This window comes from Camelina sativa, chromosome 18, assembly GCF_030686135.1.
Source record: "Camelina sativa cultivar CO46 ecotype springtype chromosome 18, ASM3068613v1".
NCBI lineage: Eukaryota > Viridiplantae > Streptophyta > Magnoliopsida > Brassicales > Brassicaceae > Camelina > Camelina sativa.
Genome location: NC_141897.1, coordinates 17,316,562 through 17,335,169, shown reverse-complemented (window position 1 = coordinate 17,335,169; position 18,608 = coordinate 17,316,562). Strand labels below are relative to the sequence as shown.

Here is an 18,608-nt window from a genome sequence, read left to right as displayed (position 1 = left end):
AAAGCTTTTTAGTTATAAAAAAACTTACTATTAAAAGGGAGGTACATTTACAGGAATAAAATTTAGTTTGATAAAAGTTTTGTCATTGGTTTTAAAAACTGAAAATATATTCTTAATCTGCTATCTTATCCGATGCTATCTTATTTATCTAATGCAGTGTCATTTAATCATGATACGTTTCATATTTTATCTAACTGATATCCAAATACTAATTTATCCAATGACACGTAATTGTATCGGATAAGAAATTAAATTTTTGTTATTTTTGATTTTATCACTAATATTATTTACTTAAATTGCTGCACAGCTTAGCAAATTACATGAGGCGATGATTAATCAATTTCTCCATCTTAAACCCAACTTTTGGATGGGATTTTTTGGCAATTAAAAAAAAAGTTTATGGGGCGATAAAAGTGAAAAAAATGTCTCTGGCGGTAAAGGTAAACGTTATGGCGCGAGTTAACACGACGTCGTGAAAGAAAACAAAACCCTCAAGCGGTAGAACTCTCTAACCTGTAGAGAGTCTCCTTATGCCTTGGTCTCCTCGTCGTTAAAACGAGAGAACCCATCAGAGCAGAAGAGAGAACAGAGATACGAGGGAGAGAGAGAGATAGGCTTCGCTGGACAATTTCTTCAATCTCTGGAAGAAGGTAGCTTCTTCAATCCGACGTTAATTATCCGAAATTTGATTGGATTAAAGCTCAATTTGCATCATTACCCAGTTATAGCACAAATTAGGGTTTCTCATTCTGAATTGGGGATTTGGTATTCCAACTGCAATGGATTCTTCAAATATGTGTTTTTATCTAATTATATGTTCATCTAATCACGATGTAGTCTCTTGATTTAATGGGTCTTACTTAATCATGCGCGTTGTTAAAATCTTTGTAGTGTGTCAACATATATATCAAAGTGTTGTTTCTTGGGTTTATGAATCACTGTACTCATTTTCTTGTAGTGTAGTCATTTTACTGTTTGTAGTCGTAATGGTGTTTGTTTGCCTTTGTTTGGGCAACCTCTGACATTTCTTTGTGGTTTGTTCTATTTTTGGTCAGAAGTTGGTCTGAGTTCTTGTCTTGTTCCATCGAGTATGGGCACTGAAACTGTTTCAGAATCTGTGATGGATAATGGGTATGAAGACAGTGATGATGACAAACGTTTAGTGTTCAAAAGGAAAAGTAATGTTACTTCTAATTCGAATCAGTCGAAATCCAATCTCCAGAGAAGCAAGGCAGTTCCTTCCAGCAAGGTTTCACCTATGAGATCGCCTGTGACTAGCCCAAATGGAACCACTCCTTCGAATAGAACTTCTATAGTGAAATCCTCTATGCCATCTTGTTCTTCTAAGGCTTCACCAGCAAAGTCACCATTGCGGAATGATACTCCCTCTACTGTTAAGGATAGGAGCCAGTCACATAAAGATCAGTCTGAATGTAAAAGTGAGCATGAGGATTCTGAGGATGATAAACCTATAAGTTTCATACGATCTCGAAATTCCAGTCGGCCTAATAAAGGGCCAAGTTCTTCACGGCAGGTTTCCTTACCGCAGCCAGAAAAAAAGAATAGTGGAGATCGACCTCTTGATAGAGCTAACGGAATCATAAAAGATGAGTCAGATGATGAAGCTCCAATCTCGTTAATGTATCGGAAGAAGAATGATAGTGGGATGTCAGGGGCCAAACAGGTCTCTATTGATGAAAAGAAACCTTTGGCTAAAAAGTTGCATCAGAATGGTTTCACACTTAAGAATGAAGTCCTGAACTCTTCACGGCAGCTTTCTTCACCGCAGCCAGAAAAGAAGAATAGTGGTGATCAACCCCTTGATAGAGCAAACAAAACTATAAAAAATGAGTCAGATGATGAAACTCCAATCTCGTCAATGGTTCGGAAGAAGATTGATAGTGGGATGTCAGGGGCCAAACAGGTCTCTATTGATGAAAAGAAACCTTTGGCTAAAAAGTTGCATCAGAATGGTCCCACACTTAAGAATGAAGTTCCGAACAGTAAGGTATTAGGTAAGAGACCTCTGGAGAAGGATAGTTCACCAAATCAATCTTCCTTGAAGAAGGTAAAGGTATCAGCTTCACCTTCTTCGGTGAAAATGAAACAAGATTCTGTCAAAAAAGAGTCAGATGATAAGGGAAGGGTTTTGGTTTCACCTAAACCAATGAAAGCTAAACAGTTATCTACCAGAGAAGATGGAACTGATTATGATGATGATCTTCCAATATCCAAGAGATTAAAATCAGATTCCTCCAACAGTAAAACATCAGCTGCAAAGCCTAAAGCAGTAAAACCAAATTCTACTTCATCAGCTGCAAAGCCAAAAGTGACAAGAGTCGTTTCTCCTCGGTCCAGAGCAATGACCAAAAACTCTATGAAAGTAACGGACTCAAAATATTCTACGTCTTCGAAATCATTACCTTCCTCCGGAGATGGGCAGAGAAAATGGACTACCTTGGTGCACAACGGTGTAATATTTCCACCACCATACAAGCCTCACGGCATTAAGATTTTATACAAGGGGAAGCCTGTTGACCTAACTATTGAACAAGAAGAGGTTGTCCTCTCAATCCACGTCCTCAATCTTACTGATAAATTTTATACACCCGTTTCTTAACTGATCCATTTCAATATCTAGATTGCTTTCTTATGTCATTCCAAGAAACCATTGTTATCCATGCTGATGCTATGTTGATGATATACAGGTTGCGACTATGTTTGCAGTGATGAGAGAGACAGAGTATTATAATAAACCTCAATTTAGGGAGAATTTCTGGAATGACTGGCGAAAATTGCTTGGCAAAAAACACGTGATACAGAAGTTGGATGAATGTGACTTTACTCCCATATATGAGTGGCATTTGGAAGAGAAAGAGAAGAAGAAACAAATGAGCACAGAGGTAATTTATAAAAGAGAACTTCAAGTGTAATGGCTGACTACATTGGTGTGCCAGACCTGTTTTGATATTGTTAACAATTTTCAAGATGAGACTGTATATCATAATGTAATTGACATGTTACAGGAAAAAAAAGCTGCGAAAGAGGAGAAACTGAAGCTAGAAGAGAAATATATGTGGGCTATTGTTGACGGTGTCAAAGAAAAGGTAATTCTTCCCATAGCGTTCTCATTTTCCCCAAAACAGAGTTCCTCACTAGCTAGTTCCTCACTCAAACCTATGTTTGTCTTTCAGGTTGGTAATTTTAGAGTTGAACCGCCTGGGCTTTTCAGAGGCCGTGGAGAACATCCCAAGGTTAGTCTTGTCTCTCAGAGACTAGTTTCTGTAAACAACATACCTTAATGTTGCGGTTTTCGGTGGCTTCAGTTAAGGCATGGTCTATTCTGTTTTCTCTTTCAAAACCATCTGACTGTCTGTTTTTCAGATGGGAAAACTAAAGAGGCGTATCCGTCCATGCGAGATCACCTTAAATATCGGGAAAGATGCTCCTATTCCAGACTGTCCAATCACTGGTGAAAGGTCTTGTTTTTCTATGGCCATCCTCCAAAATTGAAAAACATGATATAATGATCTTACTAAGCCATGAGAGCTGTGTGACTTTGCAGTTGGAAAGAAGTAAAGCATGATAACACAGTCACCTGGCTAGCTTTCTGGAATGATCCTATTAACCCGAAAGAATTCAAGTATGTATTTCTGGCAGCTAGCAGTTCTCTGAAAGGGCTGAGCGACAAAGAGAAATACGAGAAAGCTAGGAATCTTACGGTAAGTAGCTTTCATTATGATTCGTACTTACTCTTTCATTGTTTCTGCTTTTTAGCAATATATTTGTTTTGACTGCAGGACCATATAGATAATATTAGAACAACATACACCAAGAATTTTACCGCCAAGGATATTAAAACAAGGCAAATTGCTGTGGCGACATATCTCATTGATAAATTGGCGCTTAGGGCTGGAAATGAGAAGGTAATTTTGAACTAGTATAGTATTTTGCAAGTTCTTATGTAAAATCAAAATGATTACTAACAAATAATTGGCGCGTAAACAAGAAAGTCTTCTGAAGAAATCTCATATTTTATTTTCTGATTTGTAGGATGATGATGAGGCGGACACTGTTGGTTGTTGTACTTTAAAAGTTGGAAATGTGGAGTGTATTCCTCCAAATAAAATAAAGGTATTAATTTGATCCATGATGTTTTACACTAATTTCATTTAACGAGTACACTTATGAAAATGGATAACATGTATTTAATCCTGGGCAGAAGACTTACAATCTCACACATTTCAATCTTTCTTTGTATGTACCCAGTTTGACTTTCTTGGTAAGGATTCAATCCAGTATGTGAACACAGTCGAGGTTGAGCCTCTTGTTTACAAAGCCATTGGACAGTTCCAGGCGGGTGAGATATCGAGTTGACATTTTATATCAGAGGTTATTTTCTTCTTGTGACTGATTCAAATAACTTGATTTCTTTTTTGCCCCATCCAGGAAAATCCAAATCGGATGATCTTTTTGATGAGTTAGACACAAGTAAACTGAATGCTCATCTGAAGGAACTTGTACCTGGTCTCACAGCTAAAGTTTTCCGTACATATAATGCTTCCATCACATTGGATGCAATGGTATGTTTTTAAATCTTGATCTTTTGAGTTTACATTGGATTTATGTTGCTGTTCAATTTAGTTATAGAAACCCAATTACAAGATTTTATATATCTTTATTGTCTTCCTTTACATTTTCACAACTGTATTCCGTTTTGATGTGTGTGGCAGTTGAATCAAGAAACCAAAGATGGCGATGTTACTCAGAAAATAGTAGTTTATCAGAAAGCAAACAAGGAGGTAAAAAAGTTTGTTCATTCTCCTAGTGATTTCTTGTTTGGTGCATAACCCATGTGTCAGATTCATGAAATACTTCTTATTCTCAGGTTGCCATAATCTGTAATCATCAGCGTACTGTTTCTAAGTCACATGGTGCGCAAATTGAAAAATTGGCTGCGAGAATTGAAGAACTCAGGGTACAAATCTCCTATGAAGTTGTATTGATAACTTTTTGGAGTTGTCTGCTTTTCTTTTGGATTCATTATATGCCCTTACGTTTGTCTGTATTTAATAATTCTGTAGGAGGGTCTTAAAGAGCTGAAAACTAATCTTGACCGGGCCAAAAAGGGGAAACCACCATTGGAAGGTTCTGATGGGAAGAAGCTTAGAAACTTAGAACCAAACGCGTAACATAACTTTCCCCTCTTACTACTTCTCCAAGATATCTGTATCTATCTCTTCTTTAAGATTTACGTCATTTGAATGTAACTATTGCAGGTGGGAGAAGAAGATTGCTCAACAGAACGTTAAGATCGAAAAAATGGAACGAGATATGCATACGAAAGAGGACTTAAAAACCGTGGCACTGGGCACGTCTAAGATCAATTACCTGGATCCTAGGATCACAGTTGCATGGTGCAAACGTCATGAAGTGCCAATCGAAAAGGTAAAAAAAGCTCAAACTGTCAGGATGGGTAGTCTTTCTTCTGAACAAAAGAAACAAGTCTTTTTTTGTTTTTCTTACAAACTCAAAAAGAATGTGTCTGAATGTTTATCTGTGTTGTAGATATTCACCAAGTCTCTTTTGGAGAAGTTTGCGTGGGCAATGGACGTAGAACCCGAATTCAGATTCTCGCGCCAGATGGCATAGAGCTCAGATGGAAGCAAAGTTATTAGGAGAGCAGCAGCAAGTGAGCATTGAATCAGATAAAGAGCAAAGAGTAAACCGGCCTTTTCTATTCATCTTCCTCCTTTGTTTAGAATTTAAAACTGTTTCATTATTAGTTATATAACCTTTTTTTTTGTCTCTTTTCATTTAACATTTACTATGACTAATCAAATGCTTATGTTATTTTTCAAATCATTAAAGAAATATAAAATCTGAAGAACAAAAAAAACAATATTTCCTCTGTTTTCATAAGATGTCTTATTTTAGTATACAATTAAATTAACTAACAAAAACATCAGAAAATGCATAATTGTTAATTTCATTTAGAAGCGTATTTGTAAGTTTAGATGTGTGATTATAAGCCAAAAGGCCCAAAACTAAATAATGACAGTGTGTTTGACTTTGATTTAACATATGAAGAAGATAAAGGTAGGATTAGACTATTTTGCCCTCACAAAACTCACACGTACGAATCCAAAATTCAGATTCGCACGAAGAAGAAGACAACAACATCATCATCATCGTCGTCCTCCTCCAAGGAGGAGCTCTTCAATTTCAAATCTGTGAGATCTCTCAGACACTTTCTCCTCTCAAGTCTTTTCTTTTTCGATCGGATTTGAATCGATCGCCTCGAGGGTTTTTATATATTGTACCTTGAATTCACGTGCGTGTAATACATCTCGTCGCAGATTCAGGAATCAAACATGGGTTTCCTTATAACAACCCTAATCTTCCTCGTCGTTGGGATCATTGCTTCTTTGTGCGTTAGAATCTGCTGCAACAGAGGTCCTTCCACGAATCTGTATGTCTCCCTTGCGACCCTCTTGCTTTCCAATTTTTTTTGATTATTTGATTTCTTAATATCCTAAAGTATGAAATTGGTCGTGTGTGTCTCTGTGTTAGCTTTGATTGCTGCATCAATGTTAGTTCCCATGAATTCAATGAAGCGTTTTAACTCTCTTACTCTTGGAATTGAGAATTGTAAAACGGGAAACTTAATAATTGGTTTCAAATTCTTTGAATTGGGTTGCTTGACGTGGCGATATCTTCAAGGGAGCTTGATTGATATTAGAAATAGTACTATAACGGTTTTGTTTCTTGTGCTCTGAAGGTTTATGGATGTGTTCAAGTTTTGTAATTTATAGTCTGTCTTACTTTGTTTCTTGACTGTTTTGCTTTGGCTATCTCCTTCTGTAACCATGTAATGGAGTAAAAATATCTCATCTTTATTTCTCTGATAACAGGCTGCATCTTACCTTGGTCATTACTGCGACGATCTGCTGTTGGATGATGTAAGTTTATGCTTTTAATATACTATTACATGTTGCTTTCTGGCCTTTTTTTGGTTTACATTTGCAGCCATTGTTTCTCTTTTTGCTTTTCTTTGTCTTCAGTTTTGCTTAGTGTCAATAGACCTGTTATTGCTTCCTCTCCTTACATCAAACAAAATGCTGAATCCTACACGCTAAAGATGTCTAGAACAAAGTTTCCAGTCTTAGTTGAACTTGCTGAAAGTTTCATTATTGAACTCTCATGAGCATTGTCAATGGTTCTTTGAGTGCCTGTATATCGAGTTTGATTTCTATGTTGCTTTGGTTTACAGTTTCTTACTTCCTTTTGTTTTATCTCTTGACTATGGTAGGTGGGCAATTGTATATATTGCACAGATGAATCCTCTGATTGTCCCCATCTTAAGCGAAACAGAGTAGAATCCTCTACTCAGACTAGAAAACACATGCGCAGAGTCGAGTCATCTTTGATCCTTCTGTATGTTCAATCTTTAAACAGAGTTCCTTCCTGTTTGTAATTCTTTATCTTGGTGTGAACAAAATCAAAAACCTTTTGGCCACTTTACTATTTCGAGATTTTGTTGTATTCACTTCTCTCATTCATTCCCCAAAACAAACAAAGCTGAATCTCCCTTTTGAGATTACTACATCCCACAATGTATTATTGTTGATTAAAATAAGCTTTTTGAAGTAGTTACGCACTTACGCTTAATTGATAAGTCAATTTTGGTTCTGAATGGTTCTGCATCAATTGTGGAAACGTCGTCGTTAAGTGACTTAAAAGGGTCCACTCGATCTCTTCACCTTTCCTTTGTGAGAGCTAGAAACAAGGATACTGAACTGTTGATATTTTTTATTTTCTTCGTCGACACTAAAACCCTAAAAAACAAAAGAAAAAACCCATCTCTTTGGTTTCTCTGAAAGCAGAGCAAGTTAAACAATGGCGATAATTCCGTTAGCACAGCTAAACGAGCTAACGATTTCTTCATCGTCTTCTTCGTTTCTTGCGAAATCCATATCCCACTCGTTGCATAGTAGCTGCGTTTGCGCAAGTACCAGAATCAGTAAATTCGGTGGCGGCTTCCCTAAGCGAAGAAGCGGTTCAACGAAGGGGTTGAGATGTTCCTTTTCTCCGATGGAGTCTGCGAGAATTAAGGTTATTGGTGTCGGCGGTGGTGGTAACAATGCCGTCAATCGTATGATTTCTAGCGGCTTACAGGTCAACACCACATTCTCAGTCTCTTAGCTTCGATTTTGATATGAGAATTCCTCATTTGGGTTTGATTGATTTCGTCTGTGTTCCTCCAGAGTGTTGATTTCTATGCGATAAACACGGACTCTCAAGCTCTGATACAGTCTTCTGCTGAGAACCCACTTCAAATTGGAGAGCTTTTAACTCGTGGCCTTGGTTAGTAGAGTTATACTTAGTTTGTAAGAGATGTTGTGTGAGTTTTGGCACTCAAAAAGAAATAAACTTGCGTCTCTGTTACTTGATTTTTTATATAGGTACTGGTGGAAACCCGCTACTTGGAGAACAAGCTGCAGAAGAATCAAAAGATGCAATTGCTAATGCTCTTAAAGGATCAGACCTTGTTTTCATAACTGCTGGTATGGGTGGTGGTACAGGGTCTGGTGCTGCACCTGTGGTAGCTCAGATTTCCAAGGATGCTGGTTATTTGACTGTTGGTGTTGTTACCTATCCGTTTAGCTTCGAAGGACGTAAAAGATCTTTGCAGGTAATGTGTGTTGTTACTGTTTCTTGTTGAAACTGGTTTAAGTCTTTAAAGTCTTGTCATGGATCCATGTCTAATTTGGGTTATTTTCTCTAGGCACTGGAAGCTATTGAAAAGCTGCAAAAGAATGTCGATACCCTTATTGTGATTCCAAATGATCGTCTGCTAGATATTGCTGATGAACAGACACCACTTCAGGACGCTTTCCTTCTTGCTGATGATGTTTTACGCCAAGGAGTACAAGGCATCTCAGATATTATTACTGTGAGTCTATGTTTTTTATAAAGCGTAACAAGTTGGTTGGTTGATGAATGCTCATTGATTGATCCCCAAAGAAAGAACCTGACGAAACAGTATCTATTATTCTTTTTCAGATACCTGGACTGGTCAATGTAGACTTTGCGGATGTGAAGGCAGTTATGAAAGATTCTGGAACTGCTATGCTCGGGGTAGGTGTTTCTTCCAGCAAGAACCGAGCAGAAGAAGCAGCTGAACAAGCTACTTTGGCTCCATTGATCGGATCATCGATACAGTCAGCTACTGGTGTCGTCTACAACATCACTGGTGGAAAAGATTTAACTTTGCTAGAAGTAAACAGAGTATCAGAGGTGCGGTAACTTTGTGTTGGTTTACTCGGCTTTGCTGGTATATACCGTAATATAAGGCACAGTCTTCTCATGTTTTGGGTTTTTTTTTGCAGGTCGTGACGAGTTTGGCAGACCCATCAGCCAACATCATATTTGGAGCGGTTGTGGATGATCGCTACACCGGAGAGATTCATGTAACGATAATCGCCACAGGCTTCTCACAATCATTCCAGAAGACACTTCTGGCTGATCCAAGAGCAGCTAAACTCCTCGACAAAATGGGATCATCAGGTCAACAAGAGAACAAGGGAATGTCTCACCAGAAGCAGTCTCCAGCAACTATCTCCGCCAAATCATCTTCTCCTCGTAGACTTTTCTTCTAGTATTCTTCTTGTCATTTCGTTTTAAGCATAAAAAATGTAACGATCTTCATGCTCAAATATCAGATTACATTTGATTATTCTCCAAAATGTCTCTAAATCAAATCTAACACTTCGAGTTCCATCATTATGTTAACTTATGACTAGTAAATCACTCTCTTATTGGGTTGGCCGTAGGGGAAATGAAACCAAGAGAAGTGAGAAAGTTAGTTAGTTGTTACAGATGATCACTACATTTGTAAGCAAAACAAAGTATTTTGAGTTATTTACTGTAAAACCAAAGGTCTGATCCTTTTAGTTGGTTCAGTAACCGTGAACTGATTTCTGGGGAGGTGTTTGCTTTGGAAATTTATGAAAAAATGACACATTAACCAGTTTTTCACACATTTGCTGTTCTGATACAGAAATATACAAGCTGATGCATATCTTCCACAGATGCTTTTATTTTCTTACTTACTTCCAAAGGTTCTTAACAACCTCAGGAAACATATTGTCTTGTAACACCTGATATATCACATTTTGATAAACCAAAAAGCATCAGGTTTTCAATGTGTAAGTGAAGGGCTATGCTTACTTACCGCATTATTGAAACCGCGATGAAGCTTGAGATTTGAGAAGTTGCACAAAAGAGTATGTTTAATAACATGCACACACACCATATTGATATATGTTTTTAAATGTTCTTGAACCTTGGGACAAATTGTAAAGGATCTTCTGAGGACTTATGATCCCCATTCCGTGGAATTTTTCTTGATAATATTCTACACAAACCATAACTAAAGTACCAATGAATGATTGGTTCTAACTGGATATAGTTTGGACATAATTAGTTGGGGGAGCCTAATGAGAGATGATAGCAAAGTTTCTCCAACAATATATATATATATATGCATATCTCACAGAGAATATATAAAAATAGACTTTGATGTTTCAAGATTAAGAAGTAAAGATAGCAGACTCAAACTCAATTTCAAACTAACTAGTCTATATTTTGAGGTGGAATATGGTAACCGGAACCGATTATAGTATTTTGAGTACCTGAAGGAATCAGGCAGATGGAAAAATCCGGTTTCGCCGACATCCGCGAGTTCTACTTGGTTAGGGAACGTCATGCCGAAGAAGGAGCTAATAGGCACACAAAATGGTTCAGACTATGAGAGGAAAATGCAGAGATCTCCGATGTCTTGAGTGTATACCATTAAAGCTTTTGTACTCAATTTCGACATACCTCTCCAGACGGCCTTCCTGTACCACTTGACCAAGAAAGTCTCACCGGTGGTTCTTGACTCAACCAAGTGCTCGCGTTTGTAGCACGAATCCATAAGCTCCCGTTTGGTCTTCGTCATCTTGGGAAGGTTTCTGAACCGTATCCTCTGGAACTTGGGATTTTGTTTGTGTGTGTGGAGGAGATCCCATGATGCAATGATATGGCCTCCAGCTCCGAGTATGCAAAACATACCATGTCTCTCCGAAAACAATGACACGGGAGGAGTAGAAGCAAGGGTTTGCGATTCTGATGTTGATCCACTCGGAGTTACTAAGAGCGGGTCTGCAAAAGCTGAGCTGAGGTCCCAAGAACTTGACAGCCACAACACACTCATCCTCCTCAGGAGAAGATGAGGACATTGACACATTGGTGACGATCTGAGTTTGGCAATGAGCAGAGTTACAAGAGGAGGCAGTGGAATGCGTTTTGGTTCTGTGTACGATGCTATTGGGTTAAAATCATCTTGGAGACGCAGTAGTCCGCCTTCCTTCAAAGTAGCTACCCAGCCATGGGATGACCCGATCGCTGCCATTGGATTATTCACCAACTCCATATATAGCCACCTTCTTTTCCAAAATAGTGGACCAATATTCATTATGATAGTAAATCAAGAGTTTTCCGAGACCCTTTCCACAAGGATCAGCGTCAATGATGGTGCAAGGAGGGGTTTGCAACAAGGAAGTTGATAAGCCATTAGAGAGAAGTGGGGAGGATCTTACAAACGTAGGTTTCCTACGAAAGCATAGGTTCAAGGGCTGGTTGAGAAGCAGAGACATGAATAATGGCGAAAAGCAATAGATTAAAAACAGAATAACCCTAACTGAAGAAATGGTGATCTTCTCCACCTAAAAACCTACATTAGTACAGATGAAAGGACTTGCCCACCAAGTTTCATAACTTTAAACTAATTATGGTCAGACACAATCTTAATTGGAATTCATTTTAAATATGGTCAAACTCAAGCCCTCCATTAATCTCTTATTTAGGCCTTGCACACCAAGTTTCCTCCAAAATGTCTCTAAATGCAAAAAAGTCATTTGGTAAACCAAATTTCACATATTCTGTAGCTGGACATGACTGGTCACACAAACAACTTGGAACTCAGCTTCAATGACAAGAAACCTTTTTGATAAATCACGGAGATCGATCTTCAAGAGATAGAAAAACTTGGGCGAACCTCTTCCGATCCTGTACTTGGGCAATGAAACCAATAGATAGCATGGACCACCGAAAACAAAGACAAGACAGTGTGTTAGTTACCTTTGTGATGGTGGTCTGATTTGTAAGCTAAATAATATGTATTCTCCGAGTTAATTAATTACCTTTGTGATCGTGGTCTGATTCTTGTCGTTGCTTTAGTAATCGTAATTGATTTCTGCATAGCTGGTTGCTTCGTTGGACAAGCTAAAACAATTTAAGCAATACTATCTGATTTGCAATTAATATCTAAATTTTAGAGATTGGATTTTTTTAATTACATAATATATACATAAACTTAAATATTAGGTTTTAGTTTACCACAACCAAATCAAAACAAATCTTTGTTTACCCAATCAGTAAGGTTTCAGATGATCCTTGGAGGCTTTCTTTCATAATATTTTCTTATTTCTTTCTGTAAAAGTAGCATTATACACAAAGATCTCTTTGGCGCAACACATAGATTGTAGATTCTTCTGCACTTAACAACAAATCCTAACCACCAGATGATTTTGGGAAGTTTGCTTGTTCTGCAATGAAGAAGAAGAAGGAACCAAATTCTAAGTTCCAGTTTCTGTTTTCACTGTTTTGCGTCTCACAGGAAATAATCAGGTGCAGGTTTCTTGGACGGAGCTCCTCTAGATTCCTGTATCCATAGTCATATTATGTCAGAAAAAAAATCAAACAGCAAGTTGAACATGAAACTAGATAGGTGAGGCTCTTACTTGTGGGGCTGCATCGAAGACACGAAACTCCTTATTTAGATTCTCATCGAGCTCTAGAATTGCAGCTACATTACCGCATCTGGAGGACATTCAGAAATAACATGAACATTCAAAGGCAAAGGAAACAAGATCATGATATGTGTAAGGTTCTGAGTATCTAATTAATTACCTATAACAGTAATTTGGGGCAGACCAAACAGTGACTATCTGACTATTGAACATCCATTTGTAACCTTCCATAACTAGCTGATGAGCTCGGCAAATATAATCAATGTTGTTTGAGTGGTTAAAAGACGTGACAACACTCCCGCCAAAAAGGAATCCAGCACCCCGGGGACTCAATCCCCAGCCATCTACAATATCTTCTGGATCAGACCATAAAAGATCACACATGGCACCATCATGTGGTACTTCTTGCTTTCGATCAATAGCCCTGATCTAACAAAAGAAATGTATTAACGGACTAGTCAGTTATATCCTTATAGCTAAAACTTTCTAATTATATCATTCACTTTCTCAACCTGGTCTAGAGTCATAATAGCTGGAGAGAGACCTCCATGAACACAAAATATCTTGTTCTCGACAAGAGCTGAAAGACTTAGACATATAAAAGATAGAAAGTTTCCGTTACATTAAACCAAAATAACATCTACTCAGAACTCCAAAACAAAAGCTGAAAAGGAGTTTGTACCTCAAGTAGTCAAAGATATCTGTGCAGTATCTCCAGACATTTACAGAGCCATATTTACGCAGGCACTCGTCGTAAAATCCATATACCTACTAAAGGGCAGACTCTTAAAATAGTCTGAAAAATACACACACGCATCAAAGTTTACTAATAATAGACTGAACTCACCTGCGTAATCTGCCGGCTCTCGTGGTTCCCTCTAATGAGAGTTATACGGTCTGGATATCTAACCTGAGAATATAAAAAGTAACTAACTTAAAGGATTGTAGAACCCCCCATTGCGAGGAAAGACACTCCAAACAATTTGAATTTTTATGGAGCAAACAAAAAGTAAAACACTGATGGGCTCTTTATTATTAATTACCTTGAGAGCTAGAAGAAGTAGAAATGTCTCAACTGAATAAAAACCTCGGTCAACAAAATCTCCAAGAAACAAGTAATTCGTCTTAGGGCAATCACCCCCGACTTTAAAAAGCTCTTTCATGTCATAGAATTGCCCATGGATGTCTCCACATATCTAATCCACATCAAAACAAAACAAAATCTAAGGATGAATTAACTAGCAAGACAATGAACAAAGAGAGTTTCATCGACTCCATTCAAAGGAACCATTGTAGCTGAGTCTTTTAAGTTATCAAATGTATTTCGAATCCCTACAACATAGGAACCAGAAAATTCATACTCAATTTCAGTAACTAATATAAGTAAACCATAACATATCTAAATTTCTGAATCCAAAACTAAACTAAAACTGTTCTGAGCTACAATTATGCCCAAGGCCCCAATTTTAAATTGTCGTCGGATTCCTCAACTCACAAGCCTTTGACTTTAATGGGTTCTCAGCAAAACTCAATCTTTAAACACAAGTATGGATAAATTCTGAAACTTGAATCTAGAAAACAAACAGAAGAAAACTTACAGTGACAGGAGCATCAACTCTTTGAACATTGCTCTCTTCAACGAGAATCTCCATAGCTTTAAGACAAAGAGCCTTCACTTCTGATTCTTTCAAAGGTTCACAGCGTTTAAGCTGCTCTATTTGCTGGTCTAAGTCTGACATTTTTCTCTGTTCCTTTCTCTCTTTCTTGTTTTACTACTTCTTCTTCCACCTTTCTTCACAACAGACAACTAATCGAAAAGAAAAAAGAAAAAACCTCTAGTTTCGATAATCAGACAAAAAAAATCACCAACCCTCGTCAAAAATTCAATAAAAAGTGAGGAAAAAACAAGCGAAAAAAATCGTGTTCTTCGTCTTCCCCAGGAGAGGCTTTGCTCCTCTCCGAAGGGGGTGTTCTTCCCCAAACTCCCCTCTTTCTTTTTTCTCTCTCTCCTTCGCTCTGTTTTAATATTTTGTTTCCGGTCCTTCTCTTTTCATGATATTCCAAATTTGTCGCGGATGTTTTTCAGATTACATTCTAAGCACCAATCCTTTAATTTGGGCCAGATTCTTTAAAGATTGGACCATTGGCCCATATATAACATAGTAATTAGGCTTAATTTTGATTAGAATCGGATGTTTTATCTAAAACATTGTAGCACCCAACTAAATTCACTATGGGTGAAACAAAAAGCCAAAAGTCTAAGAGTCCATATTGGCCTAATTAGGTTATGTTAAATTAAAGTAGTGTGTGTGTTGTGACGACAATATAAAAGTCAGTTTTGTGATAGAGAATATAAACGGTACTTAAGTACTTACATGTATAAAAAAATAAAAATAAACTATGATAGAAAACTATAAAACTTAGAGAATATTTAACAGAAAGAAAAAGTTGGATCAAGAATGACATGTACTCCACATTATAAACAAGTTAAAAAAAAAAAATAATGGTGGCAAATTTGATTATCTATGTTTTTAACAATCGGAGAAAGAAAGTAAACTTATAGGTCAAAGTCAATGTAAAGAAAGCAAAAAGAGTAAAAGGGAATGTTGCGGATCGAAGAAAAGACTCTTTGCTTTTTGGCCTAACTTAATTTGTTTTTATCTATTCTACTCAATAGACTCAAATTGGACGATGACTTTGTTTTAGTAGGTTTTTCATTAAAAATGATTAGAGAATCATTTAATTTAATTAAATTAACCTATAGTTTTGATTTATCTAAATGACCATTATACCCTTGTGTCGATCACTTAAAACTAACTGGGTCGGGACGCAGATCCTCTCTGACCCGAAAATAGAAGAAAAAAAAATGTGGATTTGTTTGTTTTCCAGATTAATAATTTTCGGATCATGTATATTATTTGATTCAAAAATAGTTAAACACACAATCAAACAGAAGTATAATCCCTATAAATAAGGAAACTGGTATCAAATTATTTAATGGCTTCAGTAATATCAAATATTAACTACTACCATACTTAATCCCTATAATTATTAATAATAATGAAAAATCTTTAATATTTATCAATTGTGACTGTGCTGTTTCCAAAATAATTAATAGATTAAATACGAAATTGTATATATATATGTAAACTTTTTGATTTGCTTTTATATTGTGAGGTATTTACGGAAACAACAAATCAACTTAATACAGTTAAATAAAAATAAATCATCATTTAGTTTAGATTTTCAATATTTCCTTAACGAAATTATAGTAATTAATTATGATTAGTATAGATGAAAAGAATAAAAAACACATAAATTATATATATGTAAAGTTGTAAACTAATTTACAGAAAAGATGTATTGTATATCCCACATCGACTAAATATTTTAGAATATGGTTGATAATCACTATAAATATATGACTAATATGTTTTGAGTACAAATGAGCAGAGAGCTTGATTTATCAGGTATCCAAATTTAACAGTTTAATTTGGTTCTATATTTGAGCATATTTAAACTTTTAAAAGTAAACATAAAATAATATATTAACGTTTTTTTAAAAAGTTTAAGATATTATAAATATTTAAATTTTTATAGAATGTTTAAATTATTATAAATATTTGAACTCCGTCAAAAGTTTAAAATATTATAATATATTGAAAGTCTATAAAATATTTAAGTAAAATTAATATTTTTACTCTTAAAAATTTAAAATATATAAAAAGTTCGAGTTAAATCCGTTAAAACATGTATTTATCAAACTATAAATTAAATTGGGTTTTTTACAATTTTGCTGAGATTTTATATATCAAATATTAACTTCTAAGTAATAACCTAAATATACCTAATCTCACTATAAATACAATGGTTTCTTAACCATTAAAATATCTCAGACTAAAATTTAACAAGCAACTTCTATTCTTTTGATGACAAACCAAAATAAAGAAAAACTCATCCTCTTTCAAAACTACTATCCGATATTGCGGTGTGTCTATCTTTTTACAAAACTATTATCCGATATTGCGGAGATTTTCTTACAAAGCTACTATCCAATATTGCGGTGTGTCTGTTTCCGTGAAAAACTACATTCTACAAACTACTTACTCTATTAGGATTTCCAATTTATTGTATAACCTCAAATATACAAATAAACACTATATAAACAAAGAAAATAAGTCAAAATAAAAAACTACATTACAAATAAAACAAATTACAAAAAAAAACTCACTAACAAAATATATAATCCCATGCTGTAGCACGGGGTATCACCTAGTTACATTGGAAAACCACAGTTTTCTTAAAGTTTGGTGAGCATTTAATTTTCAGTTGAAGAGTAAAAACAAAGAAAAGTAAATCGTACTAATAGGCAGGAAGATAAGCCATACACAATCTATGGTCGACGTCTTCGATCGGGTTAAGAATATAGTATTTTCTGTATGTGTTAAACTTCGAATAAAACATCCTCTCCAACCTTCAAAAACTCATAATTGTAACGAAACAATGAAACATTCTCGTTTTAATCGGACACTGAAAGTAGATGCTGCGATCGATCGAAACCTTTAAAACATGATCTAGATAAACATATAGTACGTTTTAACTCCTTAGCCGATATGTTAGTTGAAAGCTTCTTCCTCTCAAGAGGGAGACCAAAAAGAAAAATACTAGTACTATTATACTTAGTGGGAAGACTAATTTTAACTGAATTTAAAGTTGAACGAGAGGTAAGTAATCTAAACTCTTCTCCGATCCCCCTAGCTAGCCAACCGTTAATCGTTTTGTTGTCCAATAACGAGCAAGAGTCAATACAAATAATTTTTCCAAATAATCACAAGCCGACACAGACTATTATATAGATAATAGATTGATGCTCTTTTAGCATTTGAAACATTATTATTTTCATTACTAATCATCAAACCTTGATGTCTAATTTGGATACGTACTTCCTTGCTACAACAATATGTTGGATCATCTTGAATCCTTGATCACTTTCTCTATTTTTTCTTTCTTTCCAAACTAATATTTGAACTCTTTATTAAAAATATTTATATGATTTCAGTTTCTTGAAATTTTTTTTTTTTTTAAATTCTCAAAATTAAAAATTCAATATGTCGGTTCTTAGGTTAGTCTAGTTTGAAAGTTAAACATCATGCAAATCCAATTACAAAGACTAAAACAATTGAAGAGCATATATTGGGGCCTAGTGTTACGCGTAGCGCGAGGATCACGGTAACTATATGTGGAAAGACTCAAAAGCTAATTAACAAAATAGACTTTCCTGGTCTTCTGGTTATTAATCCAATTCACTTTCCACGTTAGGGACATCATCTGAGTAACTGACAAACCACAAACAAAACTGACTTATGACTATTTTAAGATGATTTAATCCATTTTCTTTAACTGTTATGTGACAAGTATTTTCATGCACATAGCGTGTTATATATTTACGTGAACATCTAATTTATTAACTTACCAATAAAAAAAACATCTAATTTATTAAATAGAGTTTTATACGTTATATATCCAAATTCTGTAAGAGACGTATGGTATTTTCATGTATCATGCTATTTTTTAATGTAGATAACTTATTTTAAGGAGTGAATTTACGTTTTCGTCATGGCAATTTAATATTGTTTTTTTTATAAAGAGCAGTTTAATTTTGTTGTAGTTAGTTCAAACTTGCAAACAAAAAGTTTTCTTACATATTTTCCTTTTTTATTTATTTTTAAATATGTATACCAATAATTAAGT

At 35.6% G+C, this 18,608-nt stretch overlaps 4 protein-coding genes and 1 pseudogene across 6 annotated transcripts; 3 read left to right on the top strand and 2 right to left on the bottom strand.

Annotated features, from left to right (window-relative positions):
- The first annotated feature begins 273 nt into the window (after window positions 1–273).
- Window positions 274–5,899, top strand: LOC104761563 (DNA topoisomerase 1 alpha-like). Of its 2 annotated transcripts, none has more exons than XM_010484667.3 (16): window positions 274–650; window positions 1,059–2,560; window positions 2,709–2,903; window positions 3,027–3,107; window positions 3,195–3,254; window positions 3,385–3,479; window positions 3,566–3,722; window positions 3,801–3,926; window positions 4,054–4,134; window positions 4,270–4,360; window positions 4,450–4,583; window positions 4,734–4,802; window positions 4,889–4,978; window positions 5,085–5,188; window positions 5,280–5,448; window positions 5,569–5,899. In XM_010484667.3, exons 2-16 carry the CDS (start codon window positions 1,091–1,093, stop codon window positions 5,650–5,652), a joined length of 3,006 nt encoding a protein of 1,001 aa, XP_010482969.2. In that variant the 5' UTR covers window positions 274–650; window positions 1,059–1,090; the 3' UTR covers window positions 5,653–5,899. The 2 variants fall into 2 exon arrangements, with proteins under 2 accessions (XP_010482969.2, XP_010482967.2); XM_010484665.3 differs by having other exon boundaries at window positions 280–650; window positions 1,056–2,560.
- A 184-nt stretch (window positions 5,900–6,083) lies between these two features.
- On the top strand, window positions 6,084–7,652 carry LOC104761561 (V-type proton ATPase subunit e1). Its single transcript, XM_010484662.2, has 4 exons — window positions 6,084–6,233; window positions 6,360–6,472; window positions 6,915–6,962; window positions 7,313–7,652. Exons 2-4 carry the CDS (start codon window positions 6,375–6,377, stop codon window positions 7,377–7,379), a joined length of 213 nt encoding a protein of 70 aa, XP_010482964.1. The 5' UTR covers window positions 6,084–6,233; window positions 6,360–6,374; the 3' UTR covers window positions 7,380–7,652.
- A 12-nt stretch (window positions 7,653–7,664) lies between these two features.
- LOC104761560 (cell division protein FtsZ homolog 1, chloroplastic) lies at window positions 7,665–9,749 on the top strand. The gene is made up of 6 exons (XM_010484661.3): window positions 7,665–8,178; window positions 8,268–8,367; window positions 8,466–8,695; window positions 8,789–8,956; window positions 9,067–9,300; window positions 9,393–9,749. The coding sequence occupies exons 1-6, from the start codon at window positions 7,900–7,902 to the stop codon at window positions 9,660–9,662; spliced, it is 1,281 nt and encodes a 426-aa protein (XP_010482963.1). The 5' UTR covers window positions 7,665–7,899; the 3' UTR covers window positions 9,663–9,749.
- Window positions 9,750–10,638: 889 nt separating this feature from the next.
- Window positions 10,639–11,702, bottom strand: LOC147923013 (uncharacterized; annotated as a pseudogene).
- Window positions 11,703–12,339: 637 nt separating this feature from the next.
- Window positions 12,340–14,885, bottom strand: LOC104761559 (serine/threonine-protein phosphatase PP-X isozyme 2). 2 transcript variants are annotated; one of them, XM_010484660.3, is made up of 8 exons: window positions 14,456–14,885; window positions 13,901–14,053; window positions 13,705–13,767; window positions 13,540–13,625; window positions 13,370–13,445; window positions 13,018–13,286; window positions 12,849–12,927; window positions 12,340–12,769 (listed from the first exon to the last, which is right to left on the bottom strand). In XM_010484660.3, exons 1-8 carry the CDS (start codon window positions 14,594–14,596, stop codon window positions 12,719–12,721), a joined length of 918 nt encoding a protein of 305 aa, XP_010482962.1. In that variant the 5' UTR covers window positions 14,597–14,885; the 3' UTR covers window positions 12,340–12,718. The 2 variants fall into 2 exon arrangements, 1 of the variants encoding a protein (XP_010482962.1); XR_015589116.1 differs by having other exon boundaries at window positions 12,356–12,769; window positions 13,018–13,281; window positions 14,456–14,854.
- Between the last annotated feature and the right edge of the window lie 3,723 nt (window positions 14,886–18,608).

What these genes read in the sequence shown, in the direction of transcription:
- LOC104761563 (XM_010484667.3), top strand. Translation starts at nt 1,091, where the DNA reads ATGGGCACTGAAACTGTTTCAGAATCTGTGATGGATAATGGGTATGAA. An exon ending in TGTCCAATCACTGGTGAAAG is followed by an intron (nt 3,480 to 3,565) that starts GTCTTGTTTTTC and finishes GTGACTTTGCAG; the next exon opens with TTGGAAAGAAGTAAAGCATG. An exon ending in CATTGGACAGTTCCAGGCGG is followed by an intron (nt 4,361 to 4,449) that starts GTGAGATATCGA and finishes TGCCCCATCCAG; the next exon opens with GAAAATCCAAATCGGATGAT.
- LOC104761561 (XM_010484662.2), top strand. Translation starts at nt 6,375, where the DNA reads ATGGGTTTCCTTATAACAACCCTAATCTTCCTCGTCGTTGGGATCATT. An exon ending in AGAGGTCCTTCCACGAATCT is followed by an intron (nt 6,473 to 6,914) that starts GTATGTCTCCCT and finishes CTCTGATAACAG; the next exon opens with GCTGCATCTTACCTTGGTCA. An exon ending in ACGATCTGCTGTTGGATGAT is followed by an intron (nt 6,963 to 7,312) that starts GTAAGTTTATGC and finishes TGACTATGGTAG; the next exon opens with GTGGGCAATTGTATATATTG.
- LOC104761560 (XM_010484661.3), top strand. Translation starts at nt 7,900, where the DNA reads ATGGCGATAATTCCGTTAGCACAGCTAAACGAGCTAACGATTTCTTCA. An exon ending in TGATTTCTAGCGGCTTACAG is followed by an intron (nt 8,179 to 8,267) that starts GTCAACACCACA and finishes GTGTTCCTCCAG; the next exon opens with AGTGTTGATTTCTATGCGAT. An exon ending in AAGTAAACAGAGTATCAGAG is followed by an intron (nt 9,301 to 9,392) that starts GTGCGGTAACTT and finishes TTTTTTTTGCAG; the next exon opens with GTCGTGACGAGTTTGGCAGA.
- LOC104761559 (XM_010484660.3), bottom strand. Translation starts at nt 14,596, where the DNA reads ATGTCAGACTTAGACCAGCAAATAGAGCAGCTTAAACGCTGTGAACCT. An exon ending in GATATCTTTGACTACTTGAG is followed by an intron (nt 13,446 to 13,539) that starts GTACAAACTCCT and finishes TATATGTCTAAG; the next exon opens with TCTTTCAGCTCTTGTCGAGA. An exon ending in TCTTCGATGCAGCCCCACAA is followed by an intron (nt 12,770 to 12,848) that starts GTAAGAGCCTCA and finishes CTATGGATACAG; the next exon opens with GAATCTAGAGGAGCTCCGTC.